Source organism: Artibeus jamaicensis, unplaced genomic scaffold, assembly GCF_021234435.1.
Source record: "Artibeus jamaicensis isolate MK-2021 breed Jamaican fruit bat unplaced genomic scaffold, CSHL_Jam_final contig_1016, whole genome shotgun sequence".
NCBI lineage: Eukaryota > Metazoa > Chordata > Mammalia > Chiroptera > Phyllostomidae > Artibeus > Artibeus jamaicensis.
In genome coordinates this window covers 3391744-3411361 of record NW_026521195.1, presented here as the reverse complement: position 1 = coordinate 3411361, position 19618 = coordinate 3391744, and the positions used below count along the sequence as shown (strand labels likewise).

Genomic DNA, 19618 nt, shown 5'->3' with positions numbered 1-19618 from the left:
AAGCAGAGGGTGTGTCCTGGTGAACACAACAGAGGCCAGCCCCCCTCCCCGCCCTGCACCAGAAGACAGGGTCACCTGTGAACCAGCCCCCTCCCACCCTGCACCAGAAGACAGGGTCACCTGTGAACCAGCCCCCTCCCACCCTGCAAGAACAGGGTCCGGAACAGCCCCCTCTGCAAGAGGGTCACCTGAACCAGCCCCCTCCCTGCACAGAAGACAGGGTCACCTGCGAACCAGCCCCCTCCCCAGAAGGTCACCTCGACCAGCCCCCTCCCACCCTGCACCAGAAGACAGGGTCACCTGCGAACCAGCCCCCTCCCACCCTGCACCAGAAGACAGGGTCACCTGTGAACCAGCCCCCTCCCACCCTGCACCAGAAGACAGGGTCACCTGTGAAGTTCTGAGCTTTGAGGTGCAGATCGTAGAGTTTGTGAATGTAGCGTATGTACATCTCTTCCTTGTTCAGTTCAGTCTTATAGAAGTTCTGGAAAAAAGAAAGTACATGTGTGGACAGTTCCTCAGCAGTCAGAGCTGCAAGTATCTCCCTTTTACTCCACTGAAGTTTCATAATAAAGGAATGAAACTTTTTTTTTCATACAAATGCCTCCAAAAGCATGAAGTCAGGAGGCCCAGGGACATTTTTTGACTCAACACTGTCTGGGTTCACTGGGACCCAACGATCGCTGGATGAGCCGGAGACTTTCACAGGTGCTACTACTGCTGATTAATGGTTCTTTCGTGACTTTTCCTTTTTGTTAGTTTAACTGTCTATAGACAATCAGCCTGTAGTGAAATATGTAAAAGAGTATCCTGCTAATCAAATTTAATTAGTGATTGCAAAGGAGTTTCTGTTAAGTTTCAGACATGTTTACACTGAGGAAAAATAAGACATAAAAGTGAGGATGGATAAGAAACAATGTACAAGCAGTTCCCCCCAAAGAACCCTGTGAAAGAGGGAGACGGCAGACCTTCACTGACACCGTGTCATCTGGGACTTTCTCCTTGTGCTGGAGTTTAAATATTTCCACTTTACATACAAAGCATAAAGGGACTAATAACATACTTTGTTTTAAATTATTATCAGAGAGGAAGGCTTATTGAAAATATTGTATTTATTAATAAAGAAAAGTATCTGGATCTTACCAAACTTCACCAACACATGTTAATGTCATCAAAACTCAACTTGGACTTAACCTGGGCATGGGATCCTGGCATTCAAAGGTGTATTATCAGCATCCACCTGTAGTCCTTCACCACATTCGAAAGTACTTCAGCCTTCACCCAACTTAGTAAACAGAGGAGAAAATGGGTACGAAGCTGGATTCCAATGAAAACATGATGCACGCAACTCCAGTGGGTACTTTTGGGAGTGGAGCCCGGGGTGGGAAACCCTGCGCAGCGCCCTGGGGCTCCCACCCTTCCCGCTGCTGTCATTCTGATTTGTGCCAGTTGGTATGAAGGAGGAGGAAAACGACGGGGGATCTGAGGACCTGAACAAGTGACAGGCTTTTCCAAGGGAGAAAGGCCATGAACTCTGCAAGTTTGGGAAGCTGATTAGCTAGCGAGGGCTTTGGGAATGGACTGAACTAGGCAATGAGGCTCCTTAAATTGTACTTGAGCTTGAAGCCTGAGCACTCTGGATACTAGTACGCCGAGTATGTGTGTCCGGTCCTTTCTGGACACCTCCTCCTCGGTGTCTACTCCTCAACACGAGAACATTTCCAACCTTGAGACACTGACATGGAGTCGAATATAAAAATGATTTTTTCCAACTTCCACTATCACCCTCCCCCTTTTCCTCTTGTGTTCTATAGATCTTGGCGTTCTTTAAACAGCTAAGTAACCAATGCTCTCCACAGCTCTCATTATAACCAGATCATTTTAATTAGCAAGAACTGCTGTACCGTAAACACAAACCTAACAAGCCGCAGCAGATTTTTTTGTTACTGAAGGATGGTTTGCTCTAATAGCTTCCTGGTCAGGGATCCCTTGGTAAGTGAACGACTGAGAGGGGCGGGTACGGGGGAGACCGCTCATCGGCACGTGAGAATATTTCACGTATCCAGGAAAACTTGTGGCACAAAGAGCAAACCAATGACGACATCCGCTGCATGAGCCGTGTCCACGATTACACACGTGTACACACTTTTAACAATCTGAGACTCCAGTTTAACTCTGATGATGCGGAGAAAGCTGAGGCTCCCCCAAAGTCGAGCTGGAACTGATCTTTCCAGAGCGAGGACGAATCTCTGGGAGGAAGTGAGTGGTTGAGGAGAAGGACCACACTGCTCTGAGAACACATCAAGAAACTGCCAGACGGGGTAGGAGCGAGAAAGATCAGCTTCTGCGTTACATATCTGCTCCTTTAATGAGGCATGTTCGTGTGCTAGTGGAAATCAGAACAGCTTTCCGAGTGGCAACATTTTCTAGAAGAGCTATTCTTGGTCACTGCCAGCTAACTGGGTAAATTTTTTGTGGCCACGGATTTTATTAAGTATTTGTTCCTTCCTACAGGGATATGGGAATAAACACATTTAGGGCAGAGTATTAATTCCTTCATCTGAGGAAATGATCCTTCTGTTATTCCAGTTGAGGCAATGAACTTGGGGAAATGAACCTGTATGTATTTCCCTCCACGCAGAAGGCACTGGGAAAGAAGGTGGAGGCAACAGAAAGAGACTCTTGGAAAATGGCACAGGCTTTCCTGTGAGGTTACTCATGAGACTTTGCCTGGAGCTGGGGCAGAGCGGGAGTAAGGAGACAGAGACCGGAAGCTTAAAACCGGGCTTTCCTCCCCGAACATGCAAGCAGGGAGCTCAGGCTCAGGATATGGACTGTAGTGAAAGCCTGGGGCGGGGGGGGGCGGGGGGGAGACCCTGGGAAAACCCTGACAGGAGGTTTACAAGTGGGAATGAACTTAGTCAAGTTCAAGGTTAGAAATGCATTCAAAGAGGGAAGGGAATGGGCTGACCCAGCGAGCTTGGCCTGATGACCTGAGGAGGTTACTGCTGAGAGCAATGACAAGTTCTGGGAGAAAGTGCATGGCAAGGTGTGGCCCGAGGGCGGATGCCCGGGTCTCACTATTCTTAGAGACCGACATTGAAGGTGGAGCTGTAACAATTAAATCTGAGAAGAGGAGGAAGCAGTGGGTATGGGAAAGAATGCAGGCAAGTGCTCAGAGATGAAGACAGTGCAGAGAGAATAAGTCAGGGAAACAGAGGCAGCCAGTCGTAAGGAAGTGAGAGCTCTGAGCCATGAAGAGGGGCTGTGTGGGGAATAAACAAAACCTGACGAAATACAACACAACCGAAGCCCATGAGGTAGACCAGGCAGAATCAGAGTGGGGGCGGAACGGGCTATGCCCGGTGAGTGCCGAACAGTCAGTGCAGGAATGAAGTACTGAGACCTCCCTTTACTCTGCAAAACGAGACCAGGAGAGCGTGATGCTCACAAGTTTAGAGATGGAAACAGCCCCATAGTCCTGCCTCTCCGATCTGATTACGGGAAGTCACCAAAGCACCAACTTGCATGTTTGAACACTGAAAAAGGGGTGTGCAAATGTGTGATCATTGTTCTGCCCCACGGTGAGAGCATCACTCAGTTTAATCATTAGTTATGAGACATTTAAACATAAATATAGTTTCCCCAGGACACTTCTGGGTTAGCCTGTTAGCCTTACATAATATTTCATTTTACTCTCAAAAATAATCTTGTTTGGGTGGTAGAATATATATGATCATCCTAGGTATAATCCAAACCTTAACTAGTAGTGGTCTTGCGGGGTTAATGGGCAAGGAAGCTAGAGGGTAAAAATTAGTGCGTTTAACAGAAAACTCATTTAGTCCCAAAAGAAGAGATCACTGATAGTTATTAAAGAAGGTCGAAAAGAAAAGTACAAAGTCCTCCCTGGGGACACTATGCTCTTTATTAGAGAGCAGCAGAGACCCCAGGAGGACAGGGCCCGGCCATGGGAGCATGGCCGGGGGTCCACCGGGCTGCTGGGACCCTAGGAGATTTGGGAGTGCTCAGGGCAGGTCATTTTCTGGGATTTAATTCAACCAGAAGCTCACCAGGCTTCTTTTAAACATACTTGTAAACTTGTCTAAGAAACATCTAGGTATAAACACACTGTGGACAGAAACCAAACAAAATGCAGTATTTCTGTAAAAAAAAAACAACACAAAGAAACAGCGTTAGGCTGTGGGCGGGGGTGGGAGGGCAGTGGGTTACTAACCAGAAGGCTGACTGTGCAGCCAATCTTCTTGCCGTCCACCTCCCCCATTTTCATGCAGTCCCTGAAAACAAAAAGCAACAGTCAGAACTCCCTGCCTAGGGGTGAGCACAGAGGATACTTTTAGAGAAATAAGAGGCAAGTGGCTGCTCAGATAAAGGCTGAGCAGCTGGAGGAACTTCCCAAGGCTGTAGGATCTCAGGTGGGGTGGGGGCTGACCCCCCCCCCAGCACCCACTTCTGCAGAGAGGTTCACCTCCAAGGGGAGGCACCCCGTCCGCAAGGCCAGGGCTCAGGGGGAGAAGTGGTGTTGTCGTACAGTGCGCCTGCCAGTGTGGGCGAGGAGGGGCGGGTAAGCCCGGCCATCAGCAGGGGGGTGGGGGCCTGGTTCATAGAGTGAGACAAAAACACCATGCATCAAAGTGGACCAAACTGCCCTAACAGTTTAGATCATTTAAACATTTTAAAAATGACGGCAGTAAAAAGCACCATGGTGGTACAATTCTCTGTTCCACTGTCTTCACCCTAAAATTCATGGATCTACTTACTGGCCTGCCCGGGTGAGTTCAGACAAAAAACAAACAAAAATCCCTTTGATAATGGGATCTGAGAACCCTCTCCATTCGCCGAGACTTTGAAAGAACTGCTGACCAACACGAAATGGAAAGAAAGGGGGAAAACACACATAAACACTCTGCACCGGCGAGTTCCAAGCCCAGGATCTCCGTGCACCAGGCTCCCTGGCCCGACGGCCCACTGCGTGTGGAGGAGGAGCCCATGTGCCTGGCGGCCACTGCGCCCAGACTGCCTCCCCGGAGCCTGGCACACCTGTAACCCACGACACGCGGCTTACGACACGCGGCTTACCTGTAATCCAGCAACCTCTCCATCAGCCGGGTCACAGTGGCGATTAACGAAACCCCACTTTCCCTCCATGTTTCCCGCTCGATTTTCTTCAGCAGACTAGAAAAGAGAGAAGCATCTTTAACACTTATTTTTATCAGTCACCATGACAACCATTTTACTTTCCTCAGTACCTTACATGCCTTAGCAACCACCGCAACATCTTACAAGGAGCACAATTTGCAAACAACGTCTTACCTAGGGTAGGGACCAAAGAGTGGAATTCTAATCCCGGAAGCATTGACAAAGCAAACGGATTTTCAGATTATCTAAGTCATCAAGTAGAAACACATGCACATAGTCACATTCTCAAAACACCTGGCAGCCCGCAGATGTTTTTGTCCTGGCTCCTCTCCAGCAGGAGCAGGTTGGCACCTTACCCCATCAGGTCACGTTGTGACAAGGAGCACGGCGGTACCTGTGCGTTCACCTCTGAGGACCACCTGGCAGTGTTCGGGGAAAATGTTTTCCTACCTCTCGGTGGAATGCATCCTCATCCCACTGCGATGCGGTGGCACAGGAAGGTCCTCGCACAGACGGCGTGACGCTCGGTGTCTTCTCTCTCACTGAACATTTGCCCACTCGATACAGACTGTACTATCTGTGCGCTCACTCCCCAGTTTCATTCACTGCGTCACCAGCCACAGAGGGTTTTGGTGTTCTGTGCGGCGCTCCCCGCAGACTGATGCCAGGCCCCCAACCACACGTGCCTCCTGCCTGCCCCTGATCTCAGCACCTCGGCACGGAGGCACTGTGTGAACGCGAAGTAACAGTGGTCACGACAGTTAGCGTCTGCTTCCCTCTCCCCCTGCTTCCGGGCAAATTAACCATATGGTGGGCAAAGCCTGTGTGACCGCACATGCCCTGGGGAGAGGGGTCAGAAACCGGCAAGGCCACGCGAAGACACTTTCCTGTCCCTCTGAACTGGGTGACCGTCCTTCTGTCTAAAATCTTGTGCCTCCCTCATCTCAGTTTCAGAAATAGCCCAGGAAACAGTTCTCAGAAGTGCAGCCTCAGCCTGTTGTTCGACACTGTGCTCAATGGGAAAACAGAGAGTAAAGGGGAAAAGGTACACTGTCTTTCTGGGTTATCCGCACTGGGTTCTAGCTGGGGGTGGAGGCGGGGGCGGGGGGAACGCATGAAAGGATGCAGCTTCCCCTGACGGATCCGCCCAGGGGAAGGTCCCCTGGTTTGATTTAAATGTGTTTTCTTTAAAAACAAACATACAAACAAAACCCCCTCGGAACAGCATCTCTTTCAAGCATAAGTGCCAGCTTGGTACTGAACCAAGAGCTGAAATGGAAATGCGCCTGCCAAACCAGTGCAGGGTGCCACAGAAACTTCCCCAAGTGGCAGCCCACACCTGCTGTACTTTAGAGGCTGAAAAACAAAGAACTCGAGTTAAGCGATCATTCTAAAAATACATGGAGACTTTTCGGGGTGTGAGTGTGGTTCCTTTACACAGCCTCCTGATGCCGGAAGACGTCGGAGCTCCTTGCAAAAAGAGGCAGAGCTCTGCAGGGAGGGCCTGCTTCCCCGATGAACCCAGCACCCATGGGTGGAGCCCCACTTGTGGGCTTTTGAAGCTGGTTCTTCATATCAAAGCTCGCCCTCCATTTGCACCTGACACAAACCCCAGGCTACCAGCAAGAGGAGTGGGGTCTCTCTAGTTAAGCTGGGTCAGGTGGGGTATTTTCATTGGGTCCATCATCAAGCCCATGTGCCCCTGTGAGTACACAGGAGACTCATCTAATGACTGCAAGGTGCTAGCTACTGCATGCAAAGAGACAGTCAGTGGGGAAGAAGTCAGCACCAGGCTGCAGAGCACCGCAGTGCTCAGCAGGCCTTTACTCTCTGAAGGAATCTTGGGGGGGAGGGTGGGTGTGACCCTCAATCTATCTCTCTGTGTCAGGCTTGGTTGTGCTGGGACTGCACCTTGTACACAAAGCACCTGTGTCTGCGCAATCGATCTGCAGAAAAGTGTCAGATGCCTGAAGGGTGTATCACAGAGCTAATCCTCTGCCTCCAAATTATAATCTGCTGTGATTTCCAAGTAAATCTCTAAAGTGATCTGGAGTCTCACTGAACTGCTCAGAGCAGCACATGGGGAAAAACTGAGATGAGGGTTACCTCTCCTGGAAGCTCCCTCAGGACCCCCAAGGCTTGGGGTCCCCCTTCTTGTGCAACGCCAGCACAGTCCCACCTGTGTCTCCAACCCTGGGAGCATCCTGGCACGGGCAGGGCTCAGTCAAGCCCAATGAGCACATCAGGATCACCAGGGGAGTCCAGGTTCATGCCTGATCCTCTGTTCTGAGAGCCCACAATGGCATCTGTGATCCAAAATGTCAGCATTATGGAGTGTGATAGACCTTGACCCTCGCTTCAAAGATCTCCGAGGTATGAGTAGATTGAGATGACGTCAGGGTTGGAGCAAGACACTTGAGTTCCTGGGAAGGCACCATAGGAATGGAAGGTCTCGTTCTAAGGCAACTGTGGGGTTTCAGGAAGCAAGGAGTTGCTTCCGGTTCCTGAACTTTCAGAAGTCTTAGACAGGAGTTCCAGAGAGCGCACGGGACTCTGTGCTGTGACCGTGTACCAGTGACTCACTCTGACTATACTCATTCACTGTGCTTGACCACCCAAAATTCACCCACAATCCACCCAAAATTCAGGTGGATTCTCATGTTCTTTTCTGGGCCCAGGCAGTGATGATGATGTAATGACCACATTAGGTGTTATTTATTCCCACTATGCTGATCACCCAAGCATGAAAGAAAAATGTCTATTGTAACACATTTCTAGTAATATGCTTAAAAAAATCAACACAGAATAAAAACCCCCATTGAATAAATCAGGCCCTTGAAATAGTCCTAATTACAGATGCTTAATATTTTAAACATTGCTTTGATTTTAATGCCAAGGCCTATCTGCTATTTCAAAGTCATATTTATAGACAAGCAATCCAAGTTGCTCACTACCAGGCCTTTATTAGAGTAGTTACCAAGCACCACGGACCATGTGAGTATTTCTTAAGCCTGTGAATTTATTATGAAAATTAATCACAAATCTCAAGAGACTCATTTCACTGAGTGCTTTCTCATTTAGTTCTTTGTTCAAACAAAGGCCTCGCAACTGGCACGAGAGCTGCTTTCAAGAGCAATTTATTACAGCGGATGAGGTTTTAATCAGAATTCTTGCTCAACTCCAGCTGCTGTGCGAGACACATGCTCTGCACACGAGAACGAGGGCAGGTTTGCTGAATACTTATTTCAAGCTCCAGCATACTGCAGCATCAGAAGACAATGGCGCTGTTCGGGATTCAGTGCTAAGAGTGCATTTTTGCCCCTCCTCCCCCCTGCCGCCCAGAGAAATTTGGACACCCTCTCGACTTGTCTTTTCAATAGCATCTTCTTAAAAACCTCAAGAACAATTTTGAATCGGGCAAGCTGAAGTCTACCAGTTGCTAGCAATACTTCTCAAACCTAGATGTATTCTTACACCCAGGGCTCTCACTTGTGAGCATGAAGCCAGTGACAGAATTTCATATCTGCCTATGAGTGCTAAAGAACTCCTGCTTAATTCGGGTGCGACCTGGGAGTAAGAAGCACTTGATAAGTGTGCAGGTTTGAAAATGACAAAGGTGCTCAGAAAGCTGTAGAGAAAGCAAGTGTCCTGAACACACTTCCATGTCCCTGAGGCCGCGTCCCACGGCGGACAGACGCCTGGAGCAGCAACGCCCCCTGGGATGGGACCCTTTCTGCTGATGAGGACAATCTTGGTCTCCATCACTTCTCCATCCTCCACACCCATCCCCAGTGCAAATTTACTAAGAACAATTTGCTTCTGTGAGTCTCTAACAGGAAACTCTCAGGGAGCACTGAACGCCGCCAGGGCCATTGGCACGGCAGGATGACACCGAGGGCTGGAGAGCGGATGGAGACTGGGTTCGCCTTCCCCGCAGCAGGGCAGCCAGGCCGCGCGGGCCTGGGACAGCACCTCGCACCAACACAAAAATCACATGCTTTTGGTCTTCCCCCACTCTCAACCCAACTGCAAATTGTTCTCCTCCAACCACGTTTCGCAAGTGTGGGCTCTCTTTCCTGGGCAGGAAGAGAGCAAGGGCTGCCCTGGACCACATGACCTGTCCAGTCAGAGATTAAGATAAGACGAGTCTAACCATCAGTAGAAGACGATCCACGTGCTGGAGTCAGGCCAGGCTCCCTGATCTCACCCTCCGCACAGACAAAGTGCACCCACGAGACCCAAGCTGCCATCGCAGCACTCAGCTGTGCAACACCAACCCTCCACCGGAACCCGCGGCAGAGAGAGGTTACTCACATACTGTTGAAGAGCTCACGGTAGGTCTCGTCACCTTTGCCTTCGGACATCAGGCTGTCCAGTTTGTCAATGAGCCTGGTTTCCACCTGAAACACACAGGGAATGACTCTCTGCTCCCCTCCACGGGTAGCATTTCCCGGCAGATGGAGACAGAGGGACAGTGGCAGGAGGAGATGGCACAGATTGGCTACATGTGGAAGTGATACGTGCCACTGTGGTTAACAGCCGTCTCCCCACCCCACCTCACCTCAGCCCACCCTTCCCCACCCTGTCCCTCAGCACCCTCGGGCTAACTCAGACGGAGCAGGCTGACTTCCAGCTGCTCCCAGGGGCGTGGCTCCAGCGGTGGCCAAAGCGTCTACTGGTTGAATGCAACCCAAACACCTGTGGCCCAGCTCCAATATTTCAACCCTTTCAGGAGCTATAAAAACTGGCAAATCCTGTTTCTTTTCTTAAAAATCAATAAATATACAGATATACATATATACGAACATTAGTTAACTAACAGATCCACAAACATTAACTTAAATCTTTGATGTGTTTTCTTTTTTTGTTGTTGTTCAAACAGGCAGAGGCTGCACAGAGCCCGACCAGCAAGTGAGAGGCGCCCGTCCACGCACGGGCACCCGAGACACTGCACGTCAGCAATAGCGGGGAGAGGGAGGGGGGACACGGCTCCTGAGCACGATGGGCAAGATGGCCCTGTTTCCCAGAAGGGCAGTCCTTCGGGCTCAGTGTCACCCAGAGGGCAGAACTGGCACCCAAGCCAGTGGGAGAGAGAAAATGAGAGACCCTCCAGCCAGACACTTCGGCACACAGGGCCTGTGGAAGGGTCTGACTCTGTCCCAGGGCTCGGCCCAGACGTTCCTTGGAATCAAATGTCAACAAGGGGGTGAAGACCAAAGGCAGTCGGAGTGGGTGCTCACTCCCCCCCCCCACAGTACAGCATTTCCATGGCCTTTCAGTCAGCTACTTGCTTCCTGGAAGGAAAGGCAGACATAGACACAGGTGAAATGCCAGGCTTTCGGCCACAGGACAGGTCTATGCAGGTTCTTGGCTTGCTGGTCAAGTAGGCGATGGGTTTTCTAAGATTGGAGTAAGGTGACTTCACTGGGAGGAGATGAAGCATGTGGGTAAGTGCACGTGGGTGAGTGCAATGCAGGTGAGTGCATGCAGGTGAGTGCAGTGCTGGTGAATGCACATGGGTAAGTGCAATGCAGGTGAGTGCATACAGGTGAGTGCAGTGCAGGTGAATGCACATGGGTGAGTGCAGTGCCTGTGAGCATAGACAGGAGTCCTCGTATCTGTGACCTGAGTGACAGGGCAGGGTGGAAGCAGCTGATTTCTGACACGGTCTGGCTTTGGAATAAGAATATGCATCTTTTCCAAAACTGGACCAGAGCTATGAGAACCGACACCAACAAAAAATGATAGGTTCTTCTTCTCAGAATTTCCTTTGCAAGAATTTCCACCACTTTCCCCTTTAAATTAATTCTCAATGCTTCAAGCAAAGAGGCATCACATGTGCCACGCATCAAAGGCTCAGAGCCGTTCCCAAGTACCATGCGCAGACCACAGCGAGCTTGATGATTTTAAGGCTTGTTAACCTTCTGATTCCCCCTATGTTGTGTCCAACTGGGAGCAAAGAAAGTCTCTGCCCGTTCTTAAACACAGATGTGGGAAACCACACAATTTTTTAGCTGAAATGAAATGAAATGGCTTTTCAGGGCTTCCCAGAGGCCCCGGGCAACATAGTCTGGAGAGGTGTCCGAGGTCACGGGCTGGGAAGGGGCCGGCCGGGCTAGAACCTGGCCTGCTAATGGCTAGTCCGGGTTCGCGCCCCCTCTCAGAGTGGAAGCCGGTAGCTCGGCGATGCTCGTCAAGCACCGCGAGTCTCTGAGCCCTCCGAGGAGCAGCCCCTACCTGCTTGAAGTTGCCGCTGCGCCTCTGCTCCCAGTCCATCATGTCGTGGAAGATGGGGATCATGACGTTGCGCAGGTCCGGCTGCGGGATCAAGGTCACCTCCAGGAAGGGGCCGATCAGGGCGGGGATGAAGTGGAGCTTATGTTCTCCTAAATTGAATAAGACGGCTGCATTTCAGGCCCATGCGTCTTAGTAGGATTTCAGAAAATTAACATCAAATTTGTTTAAACCACTTTAAAAGTACTGTTGTCTCCATCATAATTGTCTCCCCAAGTGAGAACACATTTTTGGAAGTGGATATGTAAACAGTAAGTTTCCATGTGCTGGTCGATATTTCTCCATTTTCATTAAAACTAGAGAATTCGTTTTTTCCTAGTTATAAAAAACCCTAAGATACAATTAAAACTTAGGTAAATCACCAGGGATCGGTTGTGTATTTGCCTGAACATTCGCCCATTGGAATTTTTACGCTGCCAACTTACAAACGAAGCTAAAGGACAATGCAGGTAAAGGTCATCAATACAATGACTGGAGAGGTAAGGCACAGCCCATCACTGTATGTCAGGCACGGCTTCCACACAGGGGTGTCACACTCATTGTCACCAGGTGCTACATCAGCCTCGTGGCTGCCTTCAAAGGGCCAAATGTAATTTTAGGGCTGTGTAAATGTAACTCCTCAACAGTTAAGTGAGAGCTTGGTGCTGCCACCAGGTAGAAACAAGGTGCCAGGCCAGATAAAACCAGGTGGAGGGCCGGATTCGGCCCACGGGCCTTGTGTTTGCCGCCTGTCATTTAGAACAGTATGTGACAGCCCAGATGACACTCCTGGGGGCCGACCCCAGTGCTTGTCTCCTGGTGGGGAGACTGCAGGAACTTTTATATACAAAAAAGGTGGTTGCAACCTGTATGTGCATTTTTTACATAATAAACACAGCCTAAATAAAAATCTAAAGGGTGGTCCCAAAGAAAAGAATGCATTGTAACAAATTTCTGAAAAGACTACACTGTACCAGCAGTGAACCCAAAGTGGTGTGTTAGCAAGCGCTCAGAGGCACGGGACTACTAAGCGAGGGGAAGGGGGTGGAGGGCGGGGTGGACGCGGACAGTTCCACCTGGCAGGTGAGTGTTGCGTTCGGTCCATTACCCTCTTCACCTGCGTTACATCTCACGGTTTCTATTTGTTATCGTAAGAAACCTGTGCGCTGTGGAAAACGCAGTTTCTCAAGAGCGAACTCTCATCCTCCATTTACAGCTGCATCGGACGGGGCGGGGAGTGGGCAGAAGTCGGCCCTTCTGTCTGTGTCCCGCCCTCGAGCTTTGGTAATAAGGGTCGAATACACACCAAAACCATACTGTGTGGAGTTACCTGCCCGCTTTGGAATGCCACACCTTCTCACTGATTTGTTTTGCTCTGTTTGAACTGGAAGGCATTCAGGTGGCTGTGGAGCTTGGACATACATATAAATCCAGGTGCAAACAGAGAGTTTAATTTTCCATTGACTTGGGGGTGTGTTCGAGGAAAGAGAACATGAAGGGAAGGATGTGAAAAGAGGGAGAAGTGTCGGATGCAGAGATGGCAGACCCACGTGGGTGTCGGGGAAGCCACTGGTTTTGCAGAAGGGGCTGCACCCTTGTCCCCAGCGTCCCCAACGCTGTGAGCACGTCAGCAGGACACCACCAGCAGCCCTGCCCATCCAAAAGCCCCCTAATTGTAGTTGCCAAGGTCACACTGTCCCCTTCTCTCCCTTGGAGGTGTCATCAAAGGCACTCCCCATCTGTGAGTGGCATGTCCCCACTTCATGGTGGAGGCAGGACACTGGCTAGCGATTCCTCTCACTTCCCACCCTGAGCTTTGACCCAGGACTGCTTAGCTGGCCTCACCACGAGAACACTTTCTTACTCATCGAAAGAAGCTTCCTTAGTAACAGGACTGGTTTTTATTTTCCTCCAAAACCAGGAGCACTTGCAAGACTGACAAAGACACTGTGGCAGAATCTACACCCGTGCATGTTCCTCCACCCGCACCCCCATTCCCCCCGATGCACGTTTTGAGCAGATGACTAGCACCTGTGTTTGCTGCTCTTTTCCTCGGTTATTTTTGTTGGGGCAGAGAGCAGAGAACCTGAGCTCAGTGACTTACTGTCAGCTGTAAAAGCCAGATGTGCTCAGTGGTTGTCCAAGGGGTCCTGGAAGGCACGTGGAGGGAAGGCACATGGAGGGAAGGGAAAGAGAGGTTGGGGGCAGATCCTGTACAGACAGAAGCTGGCAGGTCCTGCAATGAGCCAGCCTGACTCCTGCTCCCTGGCCCAGCTCCAGGAGACGGCTGCAGGGGCTCATGGTCTCCCACCAATGCTCTGGCACTGCCACCACCGGGGAGAACCACAGATGGAGGACAGAGGCCACCTCAGCAGGGACTAATAACTAGGAGGGCCTCCCAGGACACTGTGGAGAGGGATGGGAGGGGCAAAGAATTCAGACTAACGTGGGGCTCCTGCCAGCAGACGGTCCTGCCACACCTGCATCAGTGGGATGAGACTCAGGGCCAGCACTGTGCTCTCCACTTATGACCTTTCCAGAGCCTGCCAGCCTCTGGACTCTAATGAACATCATTGCCACAGGCTTCTTTTAGTCCCCACCAGTCTCTTAAGAGTACTTTCAAATCTTTTTTTAAAAATCTCTTCCATCTCTACACAGTTTATGGCCTGATTTTCTTTTCAAAACATTTTTTTACTATGAAAAATCTCAATGTATACAAAATTGCAAAGAACAATACAACAAATCCTCGCCTACCCATTATCTAGCTCTGATAGTTACCAACACTTTCGACCTATCCTGCTCACCTCTCATGGCACCTCTTTCCCCCCAGGGCATCTTGAGTCCAGCCATTCTAGCTGTTACTTGTACATATGTTGGTAAGCATCCCTAACAGGCGGGTTGCTTTATAAGTATAGAATCATGACGCCTTTATCACTCTTAACAAAGGCCAATGGTAATTTCTTAAATCGATCTAAAAACATGGCATCTACAGTTGCTTTTTTCCAGTCACAACCCAGAGTCCTCAGGCCGCATCTTGCGGTGGCCTTCCCCACTGGCAGGAGAGCGGCCCTGCCTACCTGTGAGCCGCTGTGCAGGGACCCCTCACCTTCGGACCCACCGAGAACACGCAGGGGGATGAGGCACCCGCACCAGCTGTCCCAGCTCTCCACCCCAGAAAACTGGGTTCCGACCCCATCAGCAAAGCGAAACCTTGAACAAAGCACTCAGGCGAGAACAAAAGCGACGTCATTGAAGAGACGTCCTCCAAGAGTGAGAGCGCGGGCTGAGGGCACCTCCCCGGCTCTAACCTCCAGCCACGTGGTCTCCGTTGGAGGAATTTAGGGCACCTGCCACTGGGGCAGCTGGGGCTTTAAACGTGTGCACATGGAGCAGTCCCCCGGGGAGAGTATTGATTTTCCTACAGCAGTTACAAGAGGCTGTGTTTGCAAATGTGGAAGAAAGAACCCATTTATATTTAGTAAGAATGTTAGTTCAATTAAAAATAGGGAGAAGAAAAAGGAACCTGGCAGAACACTGGAAGCCAAACGTGGGACAGAGTGGTGAGGACCAACCTGTCTCTCCGCAGATGATTCTTGCGAGTGCCTATAGAAATACGTTAACAGTTCGGGCGGCAAATGCGCACCTTCTCCCCTCTCCTGGCAAAACGTTTTTAGTCCTTCCACTTAAAAAATGAAAAGACTGAGGAGTGACATTGAAGAAAAGGCGCTCACCTGTCCCTACTAGGTCTTCACCCTCAAAAACTAAAGGATTTGATCAAAACCACCATGAGACACCACCTCACACCCACAGGAGTGGCTGCTATAAAAACACAAAATAACAAGTGTCGGCGAGGATGTGGAAGAAGGCGCTGGGGCCCTTGAGCACGCTGGTGAGGAGGGAGGCTGGGAGGGGCGGCCACTGCGGGAACCGCGCGGCCCGCCTCCAACCTTGGACACGGAGCCGTGATGTTGCCGGGCGAAGCCAAACATCCTGTTTAAAAGTAGACCGATCACTGAATTATGAGTGCCCTGACTTCCCAGTCCTCAGGGGACACCAAACAAACCAGTTTACTCCTAGCATGTGGGAGAATCCCCACACTTCTGCCGTAGACGCCCACAGCTGAAATCGGTGCAGGGTGGTGCCACGTGTGATGCTGGGCAGCTCCTGTCTGAATTTACTTTCTTAAACTTAGAGATTTTGGCTTCTACTAACAACTACTGAGGATCTTGATTTATGAAATCATGAAAGTTTATTTGCTTTACTAAAACACATGAATTTGTCTATATCAAACTCCCCCCCCATAAACTGAAGGAAATTTTTTCAAATATAAGGTTTAGTAACTAACTTCTTAATAGGCATGGACCATTTTTTTCTTGTCCCCCCCCAAATCACTTGCATGTAGCCAGGGCTTTATGAACTGCAGTAAATTGAATTTATTAGCCCATTCCATTAAAAAAATAAAATCTATAATTATCTAAAATATTTTCCTTTCATACTCAAAATACTATGATATATTGATAGGAACCGAATTATAACTGATACATTTTGATATACCTAAGTAACAAGTTCACTTAAGGTCTGTAAGGGGTATGCAAATCCTACCTGGAATGCTTAATTTTTCTTACCACTTTATAGAATTATATACTGGCAAAGAGGCTTTGACTTCTCTGAACATTTTCCAATTCTGGCTGCTGTACAATAGCAATGACCTCTGAAATCCACCTGACACTTTGGAAGTCTCAGAAAACTCAGGACCCCACTCTGGGGAAATAACGCAGCAGCCATGGAATGAAGTGACAATTGCCACTCACGGGGCCCTGACCTCTGTCCTGTCGGGGGAGAGGTGGGGATGAGTGGGGGACGGGTGGCTGAGTGCAATGGGGGTGACCAGCCTGTTCCAACAGAGCCAGTCTCCTGGGTTGGGAAAACCAGGGCCGGCCAGCACCACCTAACGCAGCGCTTTTCCATCTGTGACCCCATGCCCGAGAGCGGGCTGCAGCGTGTGGAAGCTCAGGGGCTGGGCCCCTCTGGTTCAGCAGGTCTGGGGTGCAACCCAGACCTGCATCTTCTATAAGCTGCTGGGGACACTTGGGCAGGTCCTTGAGCTCTGTTCTGAATTCTGACATGGCAATGCGTTACGGGGCCAGAGTGCACACCGACTTTTATGTTCCCTAGGTTTCCCAGGAAAACAAAGAAGTCATGTAGCCTAAACAGTTTTGTTTTAAAGACAAAACAGAGAAGAAAAGCTGATGACGTGCACGATGACATCTTCTGCTGCCAGCTTTATGGAGCGAGCCAGGGCTCCTGGGCCCAAGTGCACAGATACGTCAGGCCGGGATCATGGCCAGTGCAGAAATAACCATACGCAGTGATGCTAGCACTTCTAGAACATTCTGGTCACCTGGATGACTCCGTCCTGGCCTGCTCACTGCAAGGCCTAAGACAAGAGCCTTGGACAAGAGCCTAAGTCAACAGTCCCCCCAGAGCACTGTCACGTGGCAGTTTTCGGAGACCACCTGCTAAATTAATGCCAGATGCCACACGGACACTCCGAGGGCCTCAATCTACTCCTGGAAAACAAGGAAACGGAGAATGACCGAGACATGACCACGGGCAGGAGCGCTCTGCGAAGGGGACAAACGGCCGCTCCTCTTGAGCTGTCCGTAGAGACACGTCCCGGGCCTCTTGGACAGCTGGACACCGCTCTGCAGACACACGTACTCTTGTCCCGACAGGACCAGCAGATGGAGCCCAGCCACCCACACGGCAAAGCCCCTGGAATTGCTCTGTGTGCGTGGGCGTGTGGGTGAGAGCTGTACACGCCCTGGTCAAACATCGCTCTAACGTGAATGGCGGTCCAATGGTGACGCTGCTACTCTCACGCACAGGAAACACACCCTGCCGCCTCCGAACTGGGCTCGGCTGGGCCCAAGGGCCACTGCACGCTCAACTCAGAGAGGCTTGTCGTCTTAACAAGTCTCGAGGAAGAAGACCACGCAGCGGCAGTGAATGAGCACCACGCACACGTACAGGTAACACAGCAAACAAAGTAACCCACGCACCATTGAGATAAGTAAATAATAGAAATGCTCTGCCAATGAGATTTTAGAACAGTCTCTTCTCCAAATACTGTGACTTTCTACATAACCAGCCCCATGGCATCAAGTTGCTGGAATAGTTCGGTCTGTCTGCTGTGGCTGATTAGCAGAATTGACCTAGTAGTTTCTTAGAAACTGCAGATGCTTTTACATCCTTTAGCCACCATCTTCATGATATAGGTCAGTGGTTTTAATTTTTTAAAAGTCATGACACTCACCTCAATTTTCATGAAGTTTAACCTACATTTGTTATGATTCACAGCTTCAACCCAGAGTTCTGGAAATTTTGAGGTGTTACAATTTCAAATTCTGATAGGCTGGTGCATTGCTAAAATTGTGTGTATTACTGGAGTGCTGCTAGATTATAAAATTTATCTTTCACTAATCATGAAACAGATAAAGGTAAGGTGGCTTTTTTCAGCCAGACACCAATTTGAAGAATTAGTTGCTACCCTCTCCAATGCCAAAGTGTCCTTATTTCCTCTAGATAGCTTAATTGATTCAGATACTTGGTTTCCCATGCTGTCATCGGTGAATTGGCCACCTCATGTGGGCGCTCAGGAGCACAGAGAGAAGTGGTCAGGGACAGGGGGTATCTCTCTTCCTCACTTACCCAGGTTCTGCCACATGCTGAAGACCTCACAGCCCATGGTTACCCGCATGTCACCATACCTGCAAGAGGACAGAAATCACTCCTGACACCAAGCCCCCAGGACACAGAAGCATCTGTGTCTCCTTAGGGTACACTATCGAATTCTGAGTTAAAAGACAATATGTGTTTAATTAATAATGTTTAATGTGCGTGACTTGATGCCTCTAATTCAAACCTTCATATAAATCCTTTAGTAAAACAAATTTGTCTCATAATTTTCATTTTGACAGTAATCTTGAATCCCAAAAGACTCAGGACAGAAAAAAAAGGTTAAATAAGTTCAAAATACTGAAAGTTCCAGAAAAGCTTGCTTCTCGTCCTCTTGGTCATTATCATCTCTCCATTGCAGACACCTGATTTATGGATCCTTTCAGCTGAACACCCTTGAAAAGGCACAGCATTTGCTATGTCTCACATCCCACCTGACCAGACACCGGTACTTACTTTTCTAATACCTTTTTCTTTTTGGAAGGTGTGAACATCTCCAACTGCAGACACAACTGGTTTATAAAAATGACGGCGAGATAAAAGTAGGAGTCCCAGATCTGAAACAAGAGCAACGCGTTTAAGTACCGTGGTGTTCTAGAAATAGTCACAGGTGCAGGGACATGGGTCTTGGATCGGCTCCCAAAGTGGCCAGTGGACGGGGTGTGGTTAACTGTGGAGGCCAGATTATGGTGCCTGGGGCTCCTCACACTACTCCCCCTGCTTTTCCGTGTGCTCCAGGTGTCCTGCCACAAAGAAGGGAAGGAAAGGAACACTGCTCGTGTGCGTGTTGCTGCAGCGTGGTGACCCGGCTTCTCGAGCTCTCTGGCGTGTGCTAAATGGCATGTGCTTTGTTTCTCTTACAACCTACGAGTCTCCACGGGGGGAGAGGTAAGAGATGGATCCCAGCGTTCCTGTGTGGATTCATTTTGGAACAGCTTTTAATGTGGAGCTCAAATAAATGCATACGCTTCTTTGGAAGTGTTGATTTTCAGACGGTATGTAACAATTTCCTGCCCAGACCAAGCTTCTGAGTCAAGACTTTCTTTATCCCCCAAACAGCATCAGACAGAGGTCAGAATGAAACTCCTGGCAATAAACTCAACCAAAAACACGTAGAATAGAACAAAAGGGAACCAATTCTCTACGGATACCATGCAAAGTTGAAAATAAACAGAAGGACTATTAAAAAGGATAACTATCTTTCATACAGAAAGAGCTCACAATAACAAGAAAAAAGTATTGCTAGAACCCCCACAGGATACTGAGCAGAGGTCCTGAACAGACAGTTCACAAAACATGAGTTTTAGTCAATAACTGGTCAAAATCTAATAACTAGCAGCTAATCTATAACTAATAACTAGTAAGAAATGCTAATTAGAGCAAAGACGATTTTTCCCCTTAGCAAACTGTCAAAAAAAGTTGTCTCTACCCGTGTTGGTGCGGACACAGG

At 49.4% G+C, this 19618-nt stretch overlaps 1 protein-coding gene across 5 annotated transcripts in view; it reads right to left on the bottom strand.

Annotated features, from left to right (window-relative positions):
* DOCK4 (dedicator of cytokinesis 4) overlaps window positions 1-19618 on the bottom strand; it is a 313731-nt gene that overhangs the window by 38900 nt on the left and 255213 nt on the right. For all 5 annotated transcript variants that reach the window (XM_037155987.2, XM_037155989.2, XM_037155988.2 and 2 more), the window contains 7 exons: window positions 18625-18725; window positions 18142-18200; window positions 11395-11543; window positions 9472-9557; window positions 5098-5193; window positions 4235-4295; window positions 391-484 (listed from right to left, as the gene is read on the bottom strand). In XM_037155987.2, the coding sequence (XP_037011882.2) occupies window positions 391-484; window positions 4235-4295; window positions 5098-5193; window positions 9472-9557; window positions 11395-11543; window positions 18142-18200; window positions 18625-18725 (646 nt within the window). The remainder of the gene's footprint in view (window positions 1-390; window positions 485-4234; window positions 4296-5097; window positions 5194-9471; window positions 9558-11394; window positions 11544-18141; window positions 18201-18624; window positions 18726-19618) is intronic.